This window comes from Anguilla anguilla, chromosome 4 (assembly GCF_013347855.1).
Source record: "Anguilla anguilla isolate fAngAng1 chromosome 4, fAngAng1.pri, whole genome shotgun sequence".
Classification (NCBI taxonomy): domain Eukaryota; kingdom Metazoa; phylum Chordata; class Actinopteri; order Anguilliformes; family Anguillidae; genus Anguilla; species Anguilla anguilla.
Genome location: NC_049204.1, coordinates 50404022 through 50423856, shown reverse-complemented (window position 1 = coordinate 50423856; position 19835 = coordinate 50404022). Strand labels below are relative to the sequence as shown.

Below are 19835 nucleotides of genomic sequence, written 5' to 3'. Positions count from 1 at the left end.
CCTTTCACTGCAGCGTCTGTTCCGCCCAGCCACCGACAGGCCCTGCCGTGCCAGCAGATCCACCTTTCCCCTGGCACTGACTGTAACTGCCCCCTTCTACTGCCTCAGACCACACAATACACCCTGCCAAGGCCACTCAGACGTCCGTTTTTGCCCCTGGAACTGACTACAACTGCCCCCTTTTAATGCCTCAGGCCAAACAATACACCCCGCCCAGGCCACTCAGAGGTCCGCTTTTGCCCCTGGCACCCATTGTAACTGCCCCCTTCTACTGCCTCAGACCACACAATACACCCCGCCAAGGCCACTCAGAGGTCCGCTTTTGCCCCTGGCACTGACTGTAACTGCCCCCTTCTATTGCCTCAGACCACACAATCTGAGATTAGCATCGTGTGAGCTTCATGTGTTCTGAGTCTGAAGCCATTTTACGAGTACCTTTTACACCATAGCCTTTATCTCATAAACCCCGCTGGTCTTCGGCCCTGCTCTTAACAGCTCAGGCGCCTGTCCTTCCGCAAGGACACAAGCGGATCAATCCATCATGCTTTGTACCCCTACGGCCAACGCGCATGTTGTTTATGGGCTGTACCTGCCTTTTGTTGAATGCCTTATCCTCTAGGCCAGGAGAAGCCTTCAGAGCAGGAGACCAATGAGACCAAACACCCAGAGACCATTAACCGCTACGGGAGCATCAACTCCTTGGACTCCACCGCCTCCTCGGGCATCGGCAGCTACAGCACGCAGATGTCCGGGACGGACAACCCCGAGCAGTTCGAGGTCCTCAAGCAGCAGAAGGAGATCATCGAGCAAGGCATCGACCTGTGAGTGACGTCACCGCGGGGGGGAGAAGGCGGTCGCCGTTTAGGTGCGGACGCGTTTCAGAGCCAGCGGCTGAACCCCTTCGCTTGTCTCGCCGTGTGCGCAGGTTCAACAAAAAACCAAAGAGGGGCATCCAGTACCTGCAAGAGCAAGGCATGCTGGGCACCACCCCGGAAGACATCGCCCAGTTCCTGCACCAGGAGGAGAGGCTAGATTCTGTAAGGCCGTCTTTGGCAGTTGGTCCGCTCTCCTTAATTGCACTTCCAACAGCTGGCCAGATCCATCTGGAGCATTCTGTTGAACATTCTCACACACACACACACACACACACACACACACTCGCACACACTCGCACGCACACACAAACACTTAACCTCCTGGTGATCCCTCAGTATTGTGCATCCCGCTTCCTCTTGGAGATAATTTGAAATCCTCAGCAAAGCGTAAATATTTATGTTACGTCTCTGTGCTTGATAAATAGAATGGCCCCAGGGGGCACGCCGTGCGGTCCTAATCTGCATGTGCTTAAAAACAAGGGACTCCTGCCATTTCTCCAATGCCTACATCAGAGACGAATGACAGTGATGCTCATCTCATTTGTTAGAGTCATAATTACAGAAGTGTTTTTAAGGTCGTTCAAAACCTGAGAGTCATAGTATTGGTCTATTGTGGACTGATGTGGTATAGAATAACAATGTGTATCACATAATTATTAATATAATAAATATAAAGTTATAATGAGGAAAGCTAGGTGGAGTTGGAAGTGTGTCCGTGCTCTCCAGGTTTGGGGTTGAGCTTTAGCGTACATCGTGCTAGCTGTTCCACGGTTAACCCCCAGTGCTTGCCTCCGGCTCTCAGACTCAGGTAGGCGAATTCCTCGGGGACAACGACCGCTTCAATAAGGAGGTGATGTACGCGTACGTGGACCAAATGGACTTCCAGGGCAAGGACTTTGTGTCGGCCCTGCGCATGTTCCTGGAGGGCTTCCGTCTCCCCGGCGAGGCCCAGAAGATCGACCGGCTGATGGAGAAGTTTGCTGCTAGATATTTGGAATGCAACCAGGGGTGAGCGCCGGCGTTCCGGCTCGCCGCACGGCTTCGCCGATTAGCATTTCCTGGGCGGCGGCCTGACATTTAACTTTCCCTTCGATTGTGCGCGTGTAACATTTGTCTTTTTCTTTCTGTCTCTCTCCAACCCCCATCCCTCTCTCCCTGACTCCCCCACGTCTCTCCCCGCCTCCCTCTGTGTGTCCGTCTCTGTCTCCCTCCCTATCTTTCCCTCTCCCCTCCCCCTCTCTCTCTTTCTCTCCTCACCAGGCAAACTCTGTTTGCGAGTGCAGACACTGCTTATGTCCTTGCTTATTCGATCATTATGCTGACCACAGACCTGCACAGCCCCCAGGTAAGTGATAAAGGCAGTGCACACCGGTTAGTGAGGGCACACAGGCCCCTTAATGAGCTCTCCTGTGTGAGCGTCTGAGCCAAGCAAAGCACTTTGCACTCCATATGAAAAACACTGTCAGGGGTTCCAGTCACCGAGTCATGGACAGGACCTCAGATCTGCTCACATTTTGGAGTTGAAGCCTCATGCTGCCGTCAGTAGCCTAAAAAGCTGTAGATGTGTGCTTAAGATTTCAGATAGGATGAACACTACAGTGCTCAACAGTGCTACTATAAGAATCACAGGATCACAATCACACTAGGTTTGGGCATTTTGAGTGCATTTGTCCATTTGGGTTATTTGTGGTCTGTTATGTAGTATTTTGTCTTTTTCTGACTCTGGTCTTTCTCCCTTTGGTTTTAAAGGTGAAAAATAAAATGACTAAAGAGCAATACATAAAAATGAACAGAGGGATCAACGATAGCAAAGACTTGCCTGAGGAATACCTATCAGCCATCTACGACGAGATTGCAGGAAAGAAGATTTCAATGAAGGAAACAAAAGAATTAACCATCAAATCAAACAAGCAAAGTAAGCGATGTTACCGTTATTATCGAAATACAGTCTGCAGATTTGTCGATGCTGTCGGATATGTAGGTCACTGTTCGATTGTGGGTGTCTAATATGATTTGGCAGGTTTCTTTACTGGCTTGTTTAAAGGGGAAAAGCAGGCTTGGAGACATTTCAGTAAAGTGTTTGATGGCTCCAGGTGAAAGCTCAGCTCCTTCCCCGGCTTCCAGCTTTTAGAACAGCTTCTCACTCCAGTGAGGGAGGGGGTGGCATTGCTTGCCTTCATGGGGGAGTCCTGTCCCTCACCTGTCCTTCTACCCTGTCCCCTGTCCCTCACCTGTCCCTATGCCCTGTCCCCATCCCTCACCTGTCCTTCTGCCCTGCCTCTGTCCCACTCTCTGTCCCTGTTCCTCACCTGTCCTTCTGCCCCATCCCCATCCCTGTTCCCGTCCCTGTCCCTGACCTGTCCTTCTGCCCTGTCCCCACCCCCGTCCCCGTTGCAGGCGTGGCCAGTGAGAAGCAGCGGCGGCTGCTGTACAACGTGGAGATGGAGCAGATGGCCAAGACGGCCAAGGCCCTGATGGAGGCTGTGAGCCACGTGCAGGCGCCCTTCACCAGCGCCACACACCTGGAACACGTCAGGCCCATGTTCAAGGCAAGGAAGCGCAGGACACGCGCGCTCATCTTCCTCACATTCGTCCCTCCTCTTCCTCATGTTCATCAATCCTCTTCCTTACATTCATCCCTTTACAAACTTTCTGCTTTTAGGAAAAGTGTCTGTTGTATATTAATTTAAAAATATATTTTTTATGGTAGCAAATGTTACATATTGTTTTTCAGTTTCAGATTTGTTATTTTGGCATTTGTAAATGACCAGTACACAAAAAGGGAAGAACCTTGTCAAGCTACTCAATGTTCGCGATAAGCTTGGCTTGATAGTGTAACATAATGCCGTGCGATATAAAAATAAGAGTAGTAGTTAGTGTCATCAATGATCAGCTTCTTCCATTTTGCTGTGTATACTGTAAAGACTTGCTAATTTGGGTTTTCTTTTACCCAGCCATAATTTCAGTAACGGTAATAGCTTCTTTCAAGGACCTTCTGAGAACAGCAGGAAGTCTGCGTGCCACGTTCTTCATTAGTGTGAGTCACAGCTGTCCCTCCTCACACAGAACCTCACTCTCTCTCACTCTCCCTCTTTTTCTCTCTCTTGCTCTCTCTCTCTCGCCACCTCTCTTTCTCTCTCTCCAGCTTGCTTGGACGCCCTTCCTGGCAGCCTTCAGCGTTGGCTTGCAGGACTGCGATGACACAGAGGTGGCTTTCCTTTGTCTGGAGGGAATTCGCTGTGCCATTAGGATAGCCTGCATTTTCACCATCCAGGTGAGCGGAGCCACAATCTTCACAGCGGGGAAGCCGTCAACAAACACTCAGTGCAGGAGAACATTTTCAGTCTCTCTGACACCCGCATACAGGCAGATGCGTCGAGAACAAACCCCCTGTTAAGGTCTCACCTTCAGAGTGAGAAAACTCAACCACCCTTCTGTTATGAAACACTTATTTTTTTTTATCCACCAGTGTTAATCCTGTCAGTTTTGAAGGGTAATTAGATGTTGCGTATTGTGAAGGATTATGAGGCGGTGTAGTCGTAATCCAGTCAGTTTTACAACGTGAGATATCTCAGGAATGATGATGGATCATTGTGCCGATGAAAGCTGTCAGGTTGTTCTGGGAGGGCGGGGTGGGGTGGGGCAGGCCGGAGCGGGGCAGGGTGGGGCAGCGAGTGAAGGTGTCTCCGTCTCGCAGCTGGAGAGGGACGCGTACGTCCAGGCGCTGGCCAGGTTCACCCTGCTGACGGCCAGCTCCGGCATCACCGAGATGAAGCAGAAGAACATCGACACCATCAAGACGCTCATCACGGTGGCCCACACGGACGGCAACTACCTGGGCAACTCCTGGCACGAGGTCAGCAGGGCGGGCAAGGGGGGGTACCAGTCTCACAGTCTAGAAGGTTCCTCAAGGTTCCCAACCCCCCAAGCACTTTAGCGCTTGGTTTAATGTATTACTACATCAGTTGATCGTAACTGCTCCTCTGAGCTGTACAATAGTAGTCAAAGACAGCAAGGGGAATGGGTTCGACAGCAACCCTGCGGAGCCAGGGGTCAAGCGGCCCAGTGTTAGAGCGGGTGATATGTCATGTGACCTCCCCGTGAGCGAATGGGAGCGGGCGCGGCTGAGGAACCCGTGTGTCCCTGTCGGAACGCTGCAGATCCTGAAGTGCATCAGCCAGCTGGAGCTGGCGCAGCTGATCGGCACGGGCGTGAAGGCGCGCTACATCTCAGGGACGGTGCGCGGGAAGGAGGGCCTCATCACCGGCGCCAAGGAGCACACCTCCGACGAGTACCTGGGCCTGGGTGAGCCGCCGCGCCCGTCTGAGAGGGGGCCCTGGCCTGGGGGGGGACGCCTCCGCCCCGTGTGCCCAGAACCCGGAAGGGCTGTGCAAACATTTGACTTCTGTTTCTCGTTCGTCATGCAGTTGGTGGGAACGTCGATCGCAAGCAGATAGCGAATATACAGGAGTCGATCGGGGAGACGAGCTCGCAGAGTGTGGTGGTCGCTGTCGACAGGTATCGCAAACAGCCGTTTCATTCCACATAGTTTCAGTGTTTTTACTAAATTCAGCTTGGCCGAATGACAAGGAGGCTACTGATGTAATCACACACTGTAGTATTTGGTTCATATTTACTTAATAACAGATATGCTTAATGTCTGCGTATCTGTGTTGCTCTAGGATATTCACCGGGTCTACCAGGTTGGATGGAAATGCAATCGGTTAGTAGTGAATCATGATTCTCTCTTATTGGTTGTGCAGATAAACAACACTGACAGGGCATTGGCCCAAATCACCACACTTTAGACTGGTATCCTCTGTTTTGCAGTTGATTTTGTGCGGTGGCTGTGCGCCGTGTCAATGGATGAACTGGCCTCCCCGACGCACCCGCGCATGTTTAGCCTTCAAAAGATAGTGGAGATTTCCTACTACAACATGGGCCGCATCAGGCTGCAGTGGTCAAGGATCTGGGAAGTCATCGGGGATCATTTCAACAAGGTAGGTTATGATTCTACAGTTCTAAGACCGGTCCTAATGAAGAGAGCCAATCAGCTGCTATGCTGTGTCTGTGCCAGCGGTCGACAGAAACATTTGTGTTTTTGTCGGGGAGAAGTTAAAATGATGCGCTCTCTGTCTCTCTGCAGGTGGGATGTAACCCCAACGAGGATGTAGCCATTTTTGCTGTGGACTCACTCAGGCAGCTGTCCATGAAGTTTTTAGAGAAGGGAGAGCTTGCCAACTTTAGATTCCAGAAGGATTTCTTGAGGCCTTTTGAACATATCATGAAAAAGAATCGGTAAGCGTATTTACAGTCCTTTATATATTTGTTGCTAAAAAAATAACAAACTTTCAATTCACTGTTTTATGATGAAGTAGGCTAATTTTTCAGGCAGTAATAGTTTCTTTTAACAGTTAATTAGAAATGCAACCGAATGATAAATTTAGTCTTTTCAAGAAAAATTGTTGTTAAGTGGACCTTTTTAAGTTTGAAGTTTGTTTGTTCCCTTCAGTCATGTGTGTTGTTAACTGGAAATAATATTTAATAAATAATTATTTGCTGCTTTTCAAAGAGCAGCTTTTTTTAGTTGTATAAATCACAAGATCATATAATTTCTGTGACATAAACATTACTTTGCAAGTTTGCATAAATGCATTCTGCATTAAGATTGTGCGATTGATTATAATTGCTTGTGTTGCCCTGATAGAAGTGTGAGCTAACTGATCTGTTAGTGCTGATTAGTGGGCTGGTCTGGTCTCTCACTTGAGGCTCTGAGTCACAGCCCAGCTACCAGTGCTGTGTCTTTACCTTCCCTTCCCATCTGTCTTCTGCCCAACTACCCTCCTGGGGCCACAGGCAGGGCCTGAGTTACAGCACAGCAGTGCCCCGGGGCTACAGACAGGGCCTGAGTTAGAGCACAGCAGGGCCCCGGGGCCACAGACAGGGCCTTAGTTACAGCACAGCAGGGCCTGAGTTACAGCACAGCAGGGCCCTGGGGCCACAGACAGGGCCTGAGTTACAGCACAGCAGGGCCCTGGGGCCACAGACAGGGCCTGAGTTACAGCACAGCGGGGCCCCGGGGCCACAGACTGGGCCTGAGTTACAGCACAGCAGGGCCCCGGGGCCACAGACAGGGCCTGAGTTACAGCACAGCAGTGACAGTTCTGTCTGTATTTACCTGTGGTCAGATAGGCCCTTTTTTGAATCCTCACCCTGCTTTAATTTGTCACATCCAAGCGCCAGATACAAACAGAATGCTGCTCACAATCAAGGCCTATTCGAGTCACTTCATCTGAAAGCAAAATTTGAAAATCGTGCCATTTGTAACTGCTGACCTCAGGTGACCCTGCATGTGTAACCCTGGAGATGGATTGACCCAGCCCTTTCCTGCTGGCTGGTTTCAGTCTCAGGGGAACGGGGCGGGGAGATTGATTCCAGCTCCCAGAGTGCCGAACCCGCTCTGTGAGGAAAGATGAATCTGCCCACCCAGCGTGGAGACTGATAGGAAGGCTGCCGTGTGTGTGTGTGTGTGGGGGCCCTTCCCACCTGGGCCGTGCATCAGCAGGCTGTGTAAAGATTATAAGTGCCAGTGCCCAGGGCTGGGGGTGTAATGGAGTAATGAATCAGGGGGCGGGGAGAGCCGAGCTCTGGGCCCCTGAGGGGGCCGGCTCACACACGGCCGCATTCATTAACCGGGCCGGGCGAGCGAGAGAGGGAGAGAGAGGGGGTCCGCTCGCTGCCGTTCATCACAACCCAGGAAACTGGGCCAGCCGCTCACATGGCCACCATCCACCACTGTCTGAACCAATCGCGTACAAAAACAAAGAAACGCCTTTGCGAGAACTTATCAGCTCGGGGAGGGAGACCGAGGCCGCTGAGACATACCGCTCCCCGGGTCTCCATGGCGACAGGCCGTTGACGGAGCCCGCCGCTTGTCTCTGCGCAGGTCCCCTACGATCCGGGACATGGTGGTGCGCTGCATCGCGCAGATGGTGAACTCCCAGGCGGGGAACATCCGCTCGGGCTGGAAGAACATCTTCTCCGTCTTCCACCTGGCCGCCTCCGACCAGGACGAGAGCATCGTGGAGCTGGCCTTCCAGACCACCGGCCACATCGTCAGTGAGTCACGCGCGCTCCCTGAAAGCACTCCGCAGAATCACAATCAATACTGAGGATGCAGTGCAGCGGGGAGGCTTTGAATAGGAGAGCTTTGGGACTTTCAGCAAAGGGCGTATGGCCCAAGAGTATTTTTAACTCAACAGAAGCTCCAAATTCCTAACTCCACGCAGAAGTGATATCAGAATGCATTATGCAACAGGGCCTTATGTAAACCCTTTTAAAGCCCCATTTCCCACTAGCGGATTAGCGGGCTCCTCTGTCATAATCCCTGAAGCCATACATTCCGCGGGCGAGGGAGCCTGTAGTCTCGCTGGTGCTCAGTCCCTAAAGAAAGCTAAATCTTCATTCATCTTTTGGATACACAGACTTCTCACACATGAATTAAGGATACTGCAGTTTGAAAAACTCCTGTACTTTGTGCTCCTCAGTGACCAGTGCCGTTCCTTCTGAGCGGATTTGCCCCCGTGTGGGATTCGAACAGCCGTTAAAACCTTCCCGCTCTTTCTTTCTGCTCCCCTCCCCTCCCAGCGAATGTATTTGAGAAGCACTTCCCCGCCACCATCGACTCCTTCCAGGATGCAGTCAAGTGTCTGTCAGAGTTCGCCTGCAACGCCTCCTTCCCCGACACCAGCATGGAGGCCATCCGCCTGATCCGTCACTGTGCCAAATACGTGTCTGACCGGCCCCAGGTGAGCGGCTCGCCCCGCCCCGCCCCGCCCCGCCCGTCTCATAGCAACAGTTCTGTAATACTCTCATCTACTGCAGGGCTCCTTACTTCAGAGCATTAACAGATACATGACTATGAAAAGTACAAAAATTATTATATTTAAGTCAGGAGACGGTGACTAAAACAGTTTACCAGCTACCTACAGAACCCGAAAGCTATGTAATTACTGCTGAGGTCAGAGCAGGGCTGCCAAACCCCTTCCCAAACATCTACCATCCTGTAGGCTTTCACTCCCTAACAAAGCACACCTCATTGAAGTTAAAACCTACAGGATGGTAGGTCTTGAGGAAGAGGGTTTGGGCATCCCTGGTTCAGAGTCCTGACCTACCTTCTCTTCCTTTTGAGCTGTGGAATAATTAATCCTGTAATTATAACCGGGAGAAGACGAAGGGCTTTGATGGAGGAGAATGGTCTAACCAACCTCCCACTGCTTGGAGGCAAACCTGTATGTGTGAATAGTCAGATGGACATCACCTTCCAGTAATGAGCGAATGTGAGATCAGGGTCAGGGATTTGTGCTGAGTGCAGTGTTGACAGAGCGATGACATCGCGGATGGACAGTAGCCTCCGGTGATGAGAGAGTGTGAGCTCAGGGTTAGCGGTTTACACTGAGCGCAGTGCTGACGGAGAGTGGTGACGTCGCCCCCTGCAGGCCTTCAAAGACTACACCAGCGATGACATGAATGTAGCCCCAGAGGACCGGGTATGGGTGCGAGGCTGGTTCCCCATCCTGTTCGAGCTGTCCTGCATCATCAACAGGTGTAAGCTGGACGTGAGAACAAGGTCAGAGCGGCTCCTCTCTCTTGTGTACATATGTACATCCCACAAACACTCCTGTAGTCAAACATTTAGATGTAATTCTGATATCCTTTACTGGCATCATGACTACACATAGGCTACACATGGGTATTGTCTAAGCAATCCTTTACATAAAAATGTGCATCAACAACAAAAACAAGATAAAGTACATTAGAGATGACTAGAAATTAATATGTGTAGAATTTTTAAATACTTCTAGTTATGTCACTAAAAAACATTTTAAAAATGTTTCAATGAACCTCTCCTCACTGTCTGTCAGGTATGACATCACACACTGGGCAGCAAAAGGTCCTATTTGTCTCTAGAAGGACTGGTATTAGCACCCTTCATCTGATTAGATTCCCACCTGAAAAACAACACATCCTTAGTTAGTTTTAGGTTAGTTGTCTTTTGTCTTAAGTATGGCCGCGTTTCTTGTTTTGCGCTCCAGGGGCTTGACCGTGATGTTTGAGGTCATGAAGACATACGGTCACACCTATGAGAAGCACTGGTGGCAGGACCTGTTCAGGATCGTGTTCAGAATCTTCGACAACATGAAGCTGCCGGAGCAGCAGACAGAGGTGGGCACTTCCTCCCGAAATGAAAACCATAGCTGAGAGAGGCCTGGTCCTGCCTCCGCTGGGACAGCACAGCTGTTCTGTACACTGGCCAGATGGTCATCTCTGGCTCTCCTTCAGTAGGAGGACCCAGCTGATAACATGTGGGTGGGTCGGTCTTATCTGTTGCCCTTTGTGACTGTAATGCACAGTAGTGGCTTAAACAGAAGTCATGGTGCAGAGGTAGTGGCCCTATGGCTTGTTGTTGTCTGGAGGAGTTCAGGTGAAGTCATCATGCCTTTCATCTCTTCTGCTGACTTTGACAGAAAGCAGAGTGGATGACCACGACCTGCAACCACGCACTTTACGCCATCTGCGACGTCTTCACCCAGTACTTTGAGTCGCTCAGCGACGTCCTGCTCGACGACATCCTCTCCCAGCTGTACTGGTGCGTGCAGCAAGGTGAGTGTGGAGCCCCCGGGACAGCGTTAATGGTCTGGTTCAGCCGGACATCTGTGGCCCCCCATCACACTGCCTCTCTCTCTCTTTCTTTCTGTCTCTCTCTCTCTCCCTGTAGACAATGAGCAGCTGGCCCGCTCAGGCACAAACTGCCTGGAGAATGTGGTCATTCTCAATGGAGAGAAGTTCACCCCTGAGACCTGGGACAAAACGTGCAACTGTATGCTGGACATCTTCAAAACCACAATCCCACACATGTAAGACGCAGAGCTGGCTCTTCCTTATTTTCACTGTTGTGTAGCATTGCTCATGCACAATGAGATGCTGTCACACCAGCCGACTGTAACCCTCCCACCCCCGGATGGCGTCGCCTGGCCACAGACTGCACTGGTGCACATGCACAATACCAGACCATAGAGCCCATCCATGCACGATATGAGACCATAGGGCCCATCCATACGCAATACCAGACCATAGAGCCCATCCATGCACAATATGAGACCATAGGGCCCATCCATACGCAATACCAGACCATAGAGCCCATCCATGCACGGTATGAGACCATAGGGCCCATCCATACGCAATACCAGACCATAGAGCCCATCCATGCACGATATGAGACCATAGGGCCCCATCCATATGCAATACCAGACCATAGAACCCATCCATGCATGATATGAGACCATAGGGCCCATCCATACGCAATACCAGGCCATAGAGCCCATCCATGCACGATATGAGACCATAGGGCCCCATCCATACGCAATACCAGACCATAGAACCCATCCATGCATGATATGAGACCATAGGGCCCATCCATACGCAATACCAGACCATAGAGCCCATCCATGCACGATATGAGACCATAGGGCCCATCCATACGCAATACCAGACCATAGAGCCCATCCATGCACGATATGAGACCATAGGGCCCATCCATACGCAATACCAGACCATAGAACCCATCCATGCATGATATGAGACCATAGGGCCCCATCCATATGCAATACCAGACCATAGAACCCATCCATGCATGATATGAGACCATAGGGCCCATCCATACGCAATACCAGACCATAGAGCCCATCCATGCACGATATGAGACCATAGGGCCCATCCATACGCAATACCAGACCATAGGGCCCATCCATACGCAATACCAGACCATAGAGCCCATCCATGCACGATATGAGACCATTGGGCCCATCCATACGCAATACCAGACCATAGGGCTCATACATGCATAATACCAGACCGTAGAGCCCATCCCATCCAGCAGCCTGCTATTTTGCTTTTTAGTTGTATAAAATTAATTTTACATCAGTTTGGCAGCATGATTAGAAAAACTCATGGACCAAAACCTTAATGTGTGATTTCCTCTGGCAGTATATTAGATATTTTGCTGTTGATGCCGAATTCACTGAAGTGATAACAAGCACAGTGCACACTGACTGTGTTGTTCCACCAAGAATAAGTAGAAATGAATTTGAGTCGTTTAAAATATTGTGGCTAACAAGCCAGCAAAGATTTAAAATGTTTTTTTCCGAGTAAGTACTTTGATGATCTTTTTCCAGTTGTATCTCATGCAGCTTGACTTTAATTCTGCTTGTGTGCTGTATTAATATTAGCTTTTTATCAGACTGATTATGAGAGTCTTCATACTTTTATTGGGAAATAGCGTTCAGCTCAGTTCCAGTGAATATGCTGAAGGTAAATGCGTCCCCCATGTGCGTGGAGGTTCTGAGGAAACTTTTCAGTAGTCATTTGTAGGTATAATAATAATAATATGAGGTCAGGACTGGCCTGTGTCACGCTGTGCTGGAACTTGTTAACATTGTCCTGCACTGTCACTCTCCCCAGGCTTCTAACATGGAGGCCAGCGGGGACAGACGGTGACCACACCAGTCAGCTGGACGTGTCAGATAAGCAGCTGGTATGTAAATGGGAATGTTCCTGTTTGTTTGTCCTCTTTCCTTCTCCTCGTATTCAGAGCTAAATCTGTTCTTAGGAAATTATATAGAGGGATCGCAAAGCGTGGAAATGGTGTTCTGAAAGTGTTTTGTTTTGCAATGATGCGTGCAAGAAGTTAATTGTTAACATCTGTCCAGTATTGAATATGCCTACAGAAATTGCCTGATTTATGTTCCCCAGGACTCAATCTCCCAGAAGTCCCTTGACATCCAGTCACGGGCGGAGGACCAGCAGTCAATATGCAGTGTGGAGAACCGCTCCTTGGAGAACCGGCGGCAGAGTCAGTTCAGCGTTGGCTCAGGCACTTACGAGGACGGCCCCAGAGCCAGGACCCCGACGAGTGAGTCTCTGTGGAATTGTGAGAGCTTTGAGCTTTGAACCATTTCTGTTCTATCGCTCCGTGCTCACGTGGCCCCGCCCCTTCCCTTGTGTCACAGAGGTGCAGGAGCAGAGGCTCTTCGCTGCCCTGCTCATCAAGTGTGTGGTCCAGCTGGAGCTCATCCAGACCATCGACAACATCGTCTTCTTCCCCGCCACCAGCAAGAAGGAGGACGCCGAGAACTTCGCCGCTGCCCAGGTAAAGCTCACCCAGCGCAGCGTGCTAAACTCACCACAGGTCAGGTCTGAAGCCATTGCAGAGATGGGCCTGGTGTTCAGGGGGCAGCTTTACATTAACCTTGTTCAATTTGATCTTTAATATCAACCAATGAATTCCCAAGAAACCCAGTGAGCACTGTGTACACACCGGCTGTAATTTATCAATCAAGTGCTGAGCAACAGCAGAAACCAGGTACTTCAGGACCGCGGTTGAGGACCACCGTACTAGAGATGTTGTTTGGGATGTCTTCTCCTGCAAAGCTGAATGCCTCTCCTCTGTGCGCTGGGGCTGTGCAGAGGGACACGCTGGAGGTGGACGTGCACGTGGACACGCAGGACCAGGGCATGTACCGCTACCTGACCTCCGAGCAGCTCTTCAAGCTGCTGGACTGCCTGCTGGAGTCCCACCGCTTCGCCAAGGCCTTCAACTCCAACAACGAGCAGAGGACGGTGCTCTGGAAGGCCGGTGAGCTGCAGTTGCACAGGCACCACTTAGCTCTTTGACCTCTACATACATCCATACATCCATCCATCCATCCATTATCTATAACCACTTATCCTGAGCAGGGTCACGGGGGGGTGCTGGAGCCTATCCCAGCATGCATTGGGCGAGAGGCAAGAATACACCCTGGAGAGGCTGCCAATCTATCGCAGGGCACACACATCATTCACTCACACACTCATACCTATGGCCAATTTAGAGTCTCCAGTTAGCCTACCTGCATGTCTTTGGACTGTGGGAGGAAACCGGAGTACCTGGAGGAAACCCACATGGACACGGGGAGAACATGCAAACTCCGCACAGAAAGGCCCCAAGCCCAAATTCGAACCCACAACCTTCTTGCTGTGAGGCGACATTGCTATTAACTGCACCACCGTGCCACCCCCTCTACATACGTGTCAAGTCTATTGTGTATATCCATCAGATGCAATGGGTGATGTACTGTGTAAATATGAGACTGTGGCTGTGGTCTTCTCCCCAGGCTTCAAAGGGAAGTCCAAGCCCAACCTGCTGAAGCAGGAGACGAGCAGCCTGGCGTGCGGCCTGCGCATCCTCTTCCGCATGTACACCGACCAGAGCCGGCAGGCCGCCTGGGAGGAGGTGCAGAAACGGCTGCTCAAGTAAGAGGGGCGGACGGAGCGCCCGAACCTACGCCCTTGTCTTCGAACTACACCTGTCCTCCATGTGCTCCTCTCTGTGCTCCTCCCTGTTCCACTTCCTGTGCATGCATCTGCTCCTCCACCCTGCTCCTGTGTCCTCCACCTGTTTTAATCGCCGAATGCGGGTGTTTATGTCTCAGCCCTCCGTTAAATGAATGTGATATCATTGAGAGGTTTTCACAAGACCTCATTAAAATCCCATGCCACTTTCTGTCTTATCCCTTTAATGAGGTTTTCTATTCTGTAGCAATCCTTAATCACACCATCACCACAGTTGTGGGTGGAAATCATATAAACTATCTTTTTATGTATTAAATCACTCTGGTGATCTGTGGTCTGCATTTAGATGAATGACTTGCTAAAGCTTTTTTTGTGGCCACAACATTCGGCTAATACAGCGTCAGTGTCCTGCAAGCATAAACTATGAATTGATATGGTTTTGCAATCTGCTCAGCGCAAGCAGCTTCAATTATTTTACCAGGGGGAGATGGCTTGTCACACTGTGCCAGGAGAAAGACTATCGGAATGCTATTGGATTGCTGATATTGGATGCCACGTTTTGTTGCAGTCACAATGTTAAATTGGATTGCACCTTTGATTTTGTTTTTGTCTTTTGCAACCACAGATAAGGGCAAAGAATAGCAAAGTCGTGTTTTCAGATGTGTTGTCAATTTCAGCCACGGCTTTGGAAAGTCAAACAAATTGAGTTTGGAAATGTCTGAGTAAGACATCGACTTGTGTCTGAGGGAAACGTGACTTTAGGGACTGGAAAAGGCCGATGCTGCCATTGCAAATGTACCGACGCTGGTGGTGAACTGGAATGCCCTCTGGCTGGACTCTCTCTAGGGGCCATGACACATCGAGGTGAACGAAGGTGAATGAGCAGTCAGCTCTGAAGATCTGCCAAGAGTACAATATTGTGCGCCATCCATGCCAACTGTAAAATCTGGATAGGCCGTCTGCGAAGTCACTTTAAACGCAGAGCCAATCAGAGCGCGGCAGGGTGCAACTTGAGTCATTTTACCTTCCAGTGTGAAGTAAACACGCAGGAAACAGTTCAGGCAGCTCTTCCACCATCTCTGGCCAAAATTAACAGAAGCACGCTTAGACTATAAAACCAGTAGAAGCAATTTTGTGTGATGTGCACGGACAAAAGTAGAAGCAGGAGCAGATGGTTAGACTTGCGTTTTGAATTATACTGTTATTACCATATTTTAAATGACACCATTAAATTCCAGCCAAATGCAAAAGGCACCAGCAGCACATTTCCTCCCCTGTGACAGCCCCTGCTTTGTTTGCTGTTTGCGGAGTGTCAAACACTGGTGAAGTTTGGCCCCAACTTTTTTTTTTTAATGTTTACTGGACTGTGAAGTTTAAAAGCCAGAAAGCTGCATCCCTGCCTCTCGGAGTGTTTGTCTTGTCCTCCAGGCCACAGACCCGGAGCTAATTCGGGAGACGGCCGTCACTGCAGTGCCCTGGCTCGGCTCGTCTTGTCTGGCAGGAAGCGCTAATGAGTTGCCAGGAACGGTTTCCGTTTGTGCGGGGCACTTGGCTTGATTTGCAGAGCGGTTCACCATCTCTCAGAGTTTGCATGTCGCAGATGGCGTTCAGTTTTAAACAAGCCCATCGTTTGAAAGAACTTCAACAGCGTTAACTTTTCCACATTGCGGCTGAGGCTACTTGGACAACCCATCATTAATATTCACTGGAGTGTCGTATGGTTTACCCAGACACCTTCTGAAATAGCATCAGAGTTACCAGTTCAGACATGCGGACTTTGTTGTGCCACTGTGTTTGTGAAGATTTCTGAAGCTTTGAGGCCACTGGGTGAGCGGTGCGTGAAAGTGGCCATGGGGGGGGGGGGCGGGGGGTAGGATTGGGGTTGTCAGGCCGTCAGATGGCCGTTACATGAGGGGTCAGCAGTGAGCACAGGGGCGTGGTCATTCAGAGTTCAGAGGTCACCACTCTTGCGGATCATTGGGGGAGGGTTCAAAGCAGTCACACATCTCTCCTGACTTTCAGTGTCTGCAGCGAGGCTATTGGCTACTTCCTGACGCTGACATCGGAGAGCCACCGAGAGGCCTGGACCAACCTCCTCCTCCTCTTCCTCACCAAGGTGTTGAAGATCAGTGACGACAGGGTGAGGCCCTCCCACTGTCCTGCTCATCAGTTTCTTACTTCAGAAATAGACTTACAGAGTGACCGAAAATTTCATTTGAAACTTCTTTAATGCTCCTAAGGAATGTGATCTTTCAGCTCAGTTTAAACGGTATTTAAGCTGTATTTTTCCTCACACGCACTGTGATATCTCATATGTGGCATGGCGTCCATATTGAACTCGTGATTAACGTCTCCACGTCTGAACAGTCTCCGTTTGACTTTCTGAAGTAATTAAAACTCCTAAATCATTAACGCCGCCGCCATTAAGTCCCCCCTGAGAGGCTCTCGAGCTGATTTTCGAATGAAGCAGTTTTGCAGATGTGCATGAATCAGAAATCTCATTCCTCCAGCTGGACCGTTGGGGAAATCTCAGGCAGAGAGTGAATTTAATGAGCCCCCCCCTCACCCCACCCCCCTGTCCTCCGCAGTTCAAGGCCCACGCCTCCAGGTACTACCCCCTGCTGTGCGAGATCATGCAGTTTGACCTGATCCCAGAGCTGCGGGCCACGCTGCGCAAGTTCTACCTGCGCATCGGGACCGTCTTCAACATATCTCAGCCGCTGGGCTCGGTGCAGGAGCAGCCGGAGGAGCAGCCGAAGGAGCAGCCGGAGGAGGAGCAGCAGGAGGAGCAGGAGCGGGAGCAGCAGGAGCGGGCGGCTGCTTCTCAGTGACCCCGCCCACCGCGGCAGGCCGGCGTGCCGCATCAGCACCTCCGACCTCCAGGGGGCGGTGCCACCCCGGAGGCCTCCTTTCTGTCTGTCTGTCTGTCTGTTTGTCCTCCTGAAAAAGGTCTGGTGTGTATGGTGAAGTCTTGTCCTTCGGAAGGGCACTAGGGATGCTTTGAACTGACTTTGAAAACCCCCCCCCCCCCTCCCCTTCTGCCCCCCCAGCTGGCGCTGGCAGCACCCCAGCGAGCCCCACTGGACGGTACTGGAAGCTCTTCCGGGGGTCTCGCTGCGTACGGGAGTAAGGGGGGGGAGGGGCCGGGAGGCTCGGGGCCACGCCTTGTACAGTAGGATCATACTCTACAGGATTATACTGATGATTATAACGATGAGAATATTTAATTACTTTCTAACCTTCTGAGTGTTCAGAAGCCTAGTATTTCAAAAGAGCGTGTGTTCCCTGCTATCCCGTGACTTTATCTCAGCAAGCTGTCTGAAGAAGTGAAACTATTTCAAGCAAACCCGATGATCAATTAGTGCAAATGAAGAGTAATGTTTGTGACTTGATTTTTTTTGTTTGTTTGTTTTGTTTTTCCTTTTGCACAGCCGACTGCTAACGTTAAGCATCGACAGACCCTCGGATGAAACTAGTTGTACAGAAAAAGCAGCTTTGTAATATAATCTCATAACACTAAACATTGTTTCTGGCAATGATTTTATTTTCTGTAATTCGTTGTTTTTTTTGTTTCTCTGAATCTGCTGCACACGTTTCATTTGCAGAATGCACTGGGGATTTTTACTTTTTGTGAGAGTTTTTATTTAACTTTACCGTTGCTCGTTGGGATTGTCCGGTGAGGGCTTGTGGTCAGTTTGATGCAAGAGAAGCTGTTGAAAGGAGAGAGTAAAATGATTCCATTTTATATGTACAGAGGCTTTTATTTAAGTTAAAGTGAAAACCAGCCAGTGACTGGGATGCTCTTAAAACTGGAGACAACAATGCAAACTAATCTGAACTGCATCTGAATCGTCCGTTTCCATGTTTGATGTAGGTTTCACTGTATGTGCACAAAATTTAAAATGGTTAAATATATTAAAAATTAGGCTTTTTTTTTTTCCTTTGCTCGGAGATTTACCGGATGTATTAAAAATATGAATAATATTCATTGCTTTGCATTTTGATGGTGAAGTATGGATCTCAATGGGTCTGAAGCATTCCTGGTCACAGTAGAAAACTAATGGACAAAATGTATATGGTACAGCAATGTAAAGTTTTCTATGTTGAGAAAAAAAAAAATCTGTACAACTTTCTGTACATGACTGGTTATCATCCGACACATTTTAATCAGGTCATAGGTCAATAAAGTTTTTGAACTCTGTTCATTAGTGCAATTCAAATTCTATAATCGCTCATTTGTAATTCAAGGATGTCCTAGGATGTGGTTTTGCACTGATTGTTTTACTCCGATCAAACCTACATTTGTGAAGCTGAAATACATTTTATAAATCTTACAGTAACTCCAGCCACCCCAGACAGCCATGACCATTTTGTGAGTAGGTTGCAAACTAAGTAGCAGCTCCTGGCTCCCTATTGAACACTGCAGTGATTGATTTATTATGCAGATATCATATGAATGGTTTTCAAAAGACACAGATATTCAGTATTAACTTACATCCTCAAGCATATTTCCTCATTTCTGAAAGTTACATTCCAGAACTGAATAATATTCATACAAACTAGAAAATGTTTTTTTGTGCTTGTTTCCTTTGTCAAGACATCCATAGGCCACCACCCGTATAGTAGATTTAGCCTCCGGACGAACGGTGCAAAGAGAGGAGTTGTACTGACACATTGACAGGTCCAAAAAACTTCAAAACGTTCAACCGAGCAGATATTAAGGCCGTGAATTTGACTTATGGTGTGTTAAGTAATGTGCCTTCTTTCTCGATACATTTGGTTAAAAAAAGTGGCATGTGCCAGCCTTGCTTTCTACTTTATATGGCTAGAAGCAAATGGCTTTTAGCAATGCTATGGTTAAATATTCTGGATCCATTCATGGTGTAATTTCAATGCAAATGAATGCAAAAAAAACATCTTTATTAAAATAATTTATTATTACATTTGTCTATTAAAAAGCAACAGACATACAAACATACAGTGCTCAGAACATTTCATATTTATGTATTAAACTCAAACACACCATTTTAAAAATGACAATTTGCAATATATATTACTCTCTCAATATGTATTCTTCAAGAATGATAAAGAAAGTGGGGTATCTGCTAGACTAATTGTGCCAAAGCTTCAGCTGACCACACAAGCCCAGGCAGAGGCCACAGTGCTCTCAGTACTCCATACAATAATGCATCCCTTCAGGCATCTCTGATGTAACATCGGTTCATCTGCTGCCTGTCATTAAAACAAAGCACACGCTGACAGACACCGATCCTTTCAGCTCTACCACTGGCTCGCTGTGTGGTCTGTGTGATGTCATTTCTCAGGTTTTCCCAGTCTTGGCAAAAGGATTACAGGGTTGCAAAACATTCACTCCAATAAACCTCATTGCAGGCTAGGCTATGCTTTTTTTAAAATCAGGTTTTGAATTTAATGCACCTCCAGTATTGGCAGAGGTAGAAGTATTAGTTGCGCGTAAATGTAGTAATGTTAGTAAGTCAACACACAAATTTGAGGAAGGCTGAAAATGAAGAGCTCACAGAAGTGAGGAAAGGCCCTCAGAGCAGAGCTCTG

The 19835-nt window shown here is 49.1% G+C and overlaps 1 protein-coding gene across 2 annotated transcripts in view; it reads left to right on the top strand.

Annotated features, from left to right (window-relative positions):
• arfgef1 (ADP-ribosylation factor guanine nucleotide-exchange factor 1 (brefeldin A-inhibited)) overlaps window positions 1–18467 on the top strand; it is a 66672-nt gene extending 48205 nt beyond the window's left edge. For both annotated transcript variants that reach the window (XM_035412780.1, XM_035412781.1), the window contains 26 exons: window positions 620–821; window positions 926–1037; window positions 1678–1883; window positions 2136–2220; window positions 2625–2790; window positions 3273–3424; window positions 4021–4149; window positions 4573–4731; window positions 5036–5180; window positions 5303–5393; window positions 5558–5598; window positions 5706–5875; window positions 6022–6173; window positions 7822–7994; window positions 8523–8683; window positions 9374–9504; window positions 9971–10100; window positions 10403–10538; window positions 10654–10792; window positions 12396–12468; window positions 12687–12846; window positions 12944–13083; window positions 13401–13569; window positions 14087–14225; window positions 16287–16404; window positions 16853–18467. In XM_035412780.1, the coding sequence (XP_035268671.1) occupies window positions 620–821; window positions 926–1037; window positions 1678–1883; window positions 2136–2220; window positions 2625–2790; window positions 3273–3424; window positions 4021–4149; window positions 4573–4731; window positions 5036–5180; window positions 5303–5393; window positions 5558–5598; window positions 5706–5875; window positions 6022–6173; window positions 7822–7994; window positions 8523–8683; window positions 9374–9504; window positions 9971–10100; window positions 10403–10538; window positions 10654–10792; window positions 12396–12468; window positions 12687–12846; window positions 12944–13083; window positions 13401–13569; window positions 14087–14225; window positions 16287–16404; window positions 16853–17095 (3722 nt within the window). In that variant the 3' untranslated portion in view covers window positions 17096–18467. The remainder of the gene's footprint in view (window positions 1–619; window positions 822–925; window positions 1038–1677; window positions 1884–2135; window positions 2221–2624; window positions 2791–3272; window positions 3425–4020; window positions 4150–4572; window positions 4732–5035; window positions 5181–5302; window positions 5394–5557; window positions 5599–5705; window positions 5876–6021; window positions 6174–7821; window positions 7995–8522; window positions 8684–9373; window positions 9505–9970; window positions 10101–10402; window positions 10539–10653; window positions 10793–12395; window positions 12469–12686; window positions 12847–12943; window positions 13084–13400; window positions 13570–14086; window positions 14226–16286; window positions 16405–16852) is intronic.
• Window positions 18468–19835: the final 1368 nt, after the last annotated feature.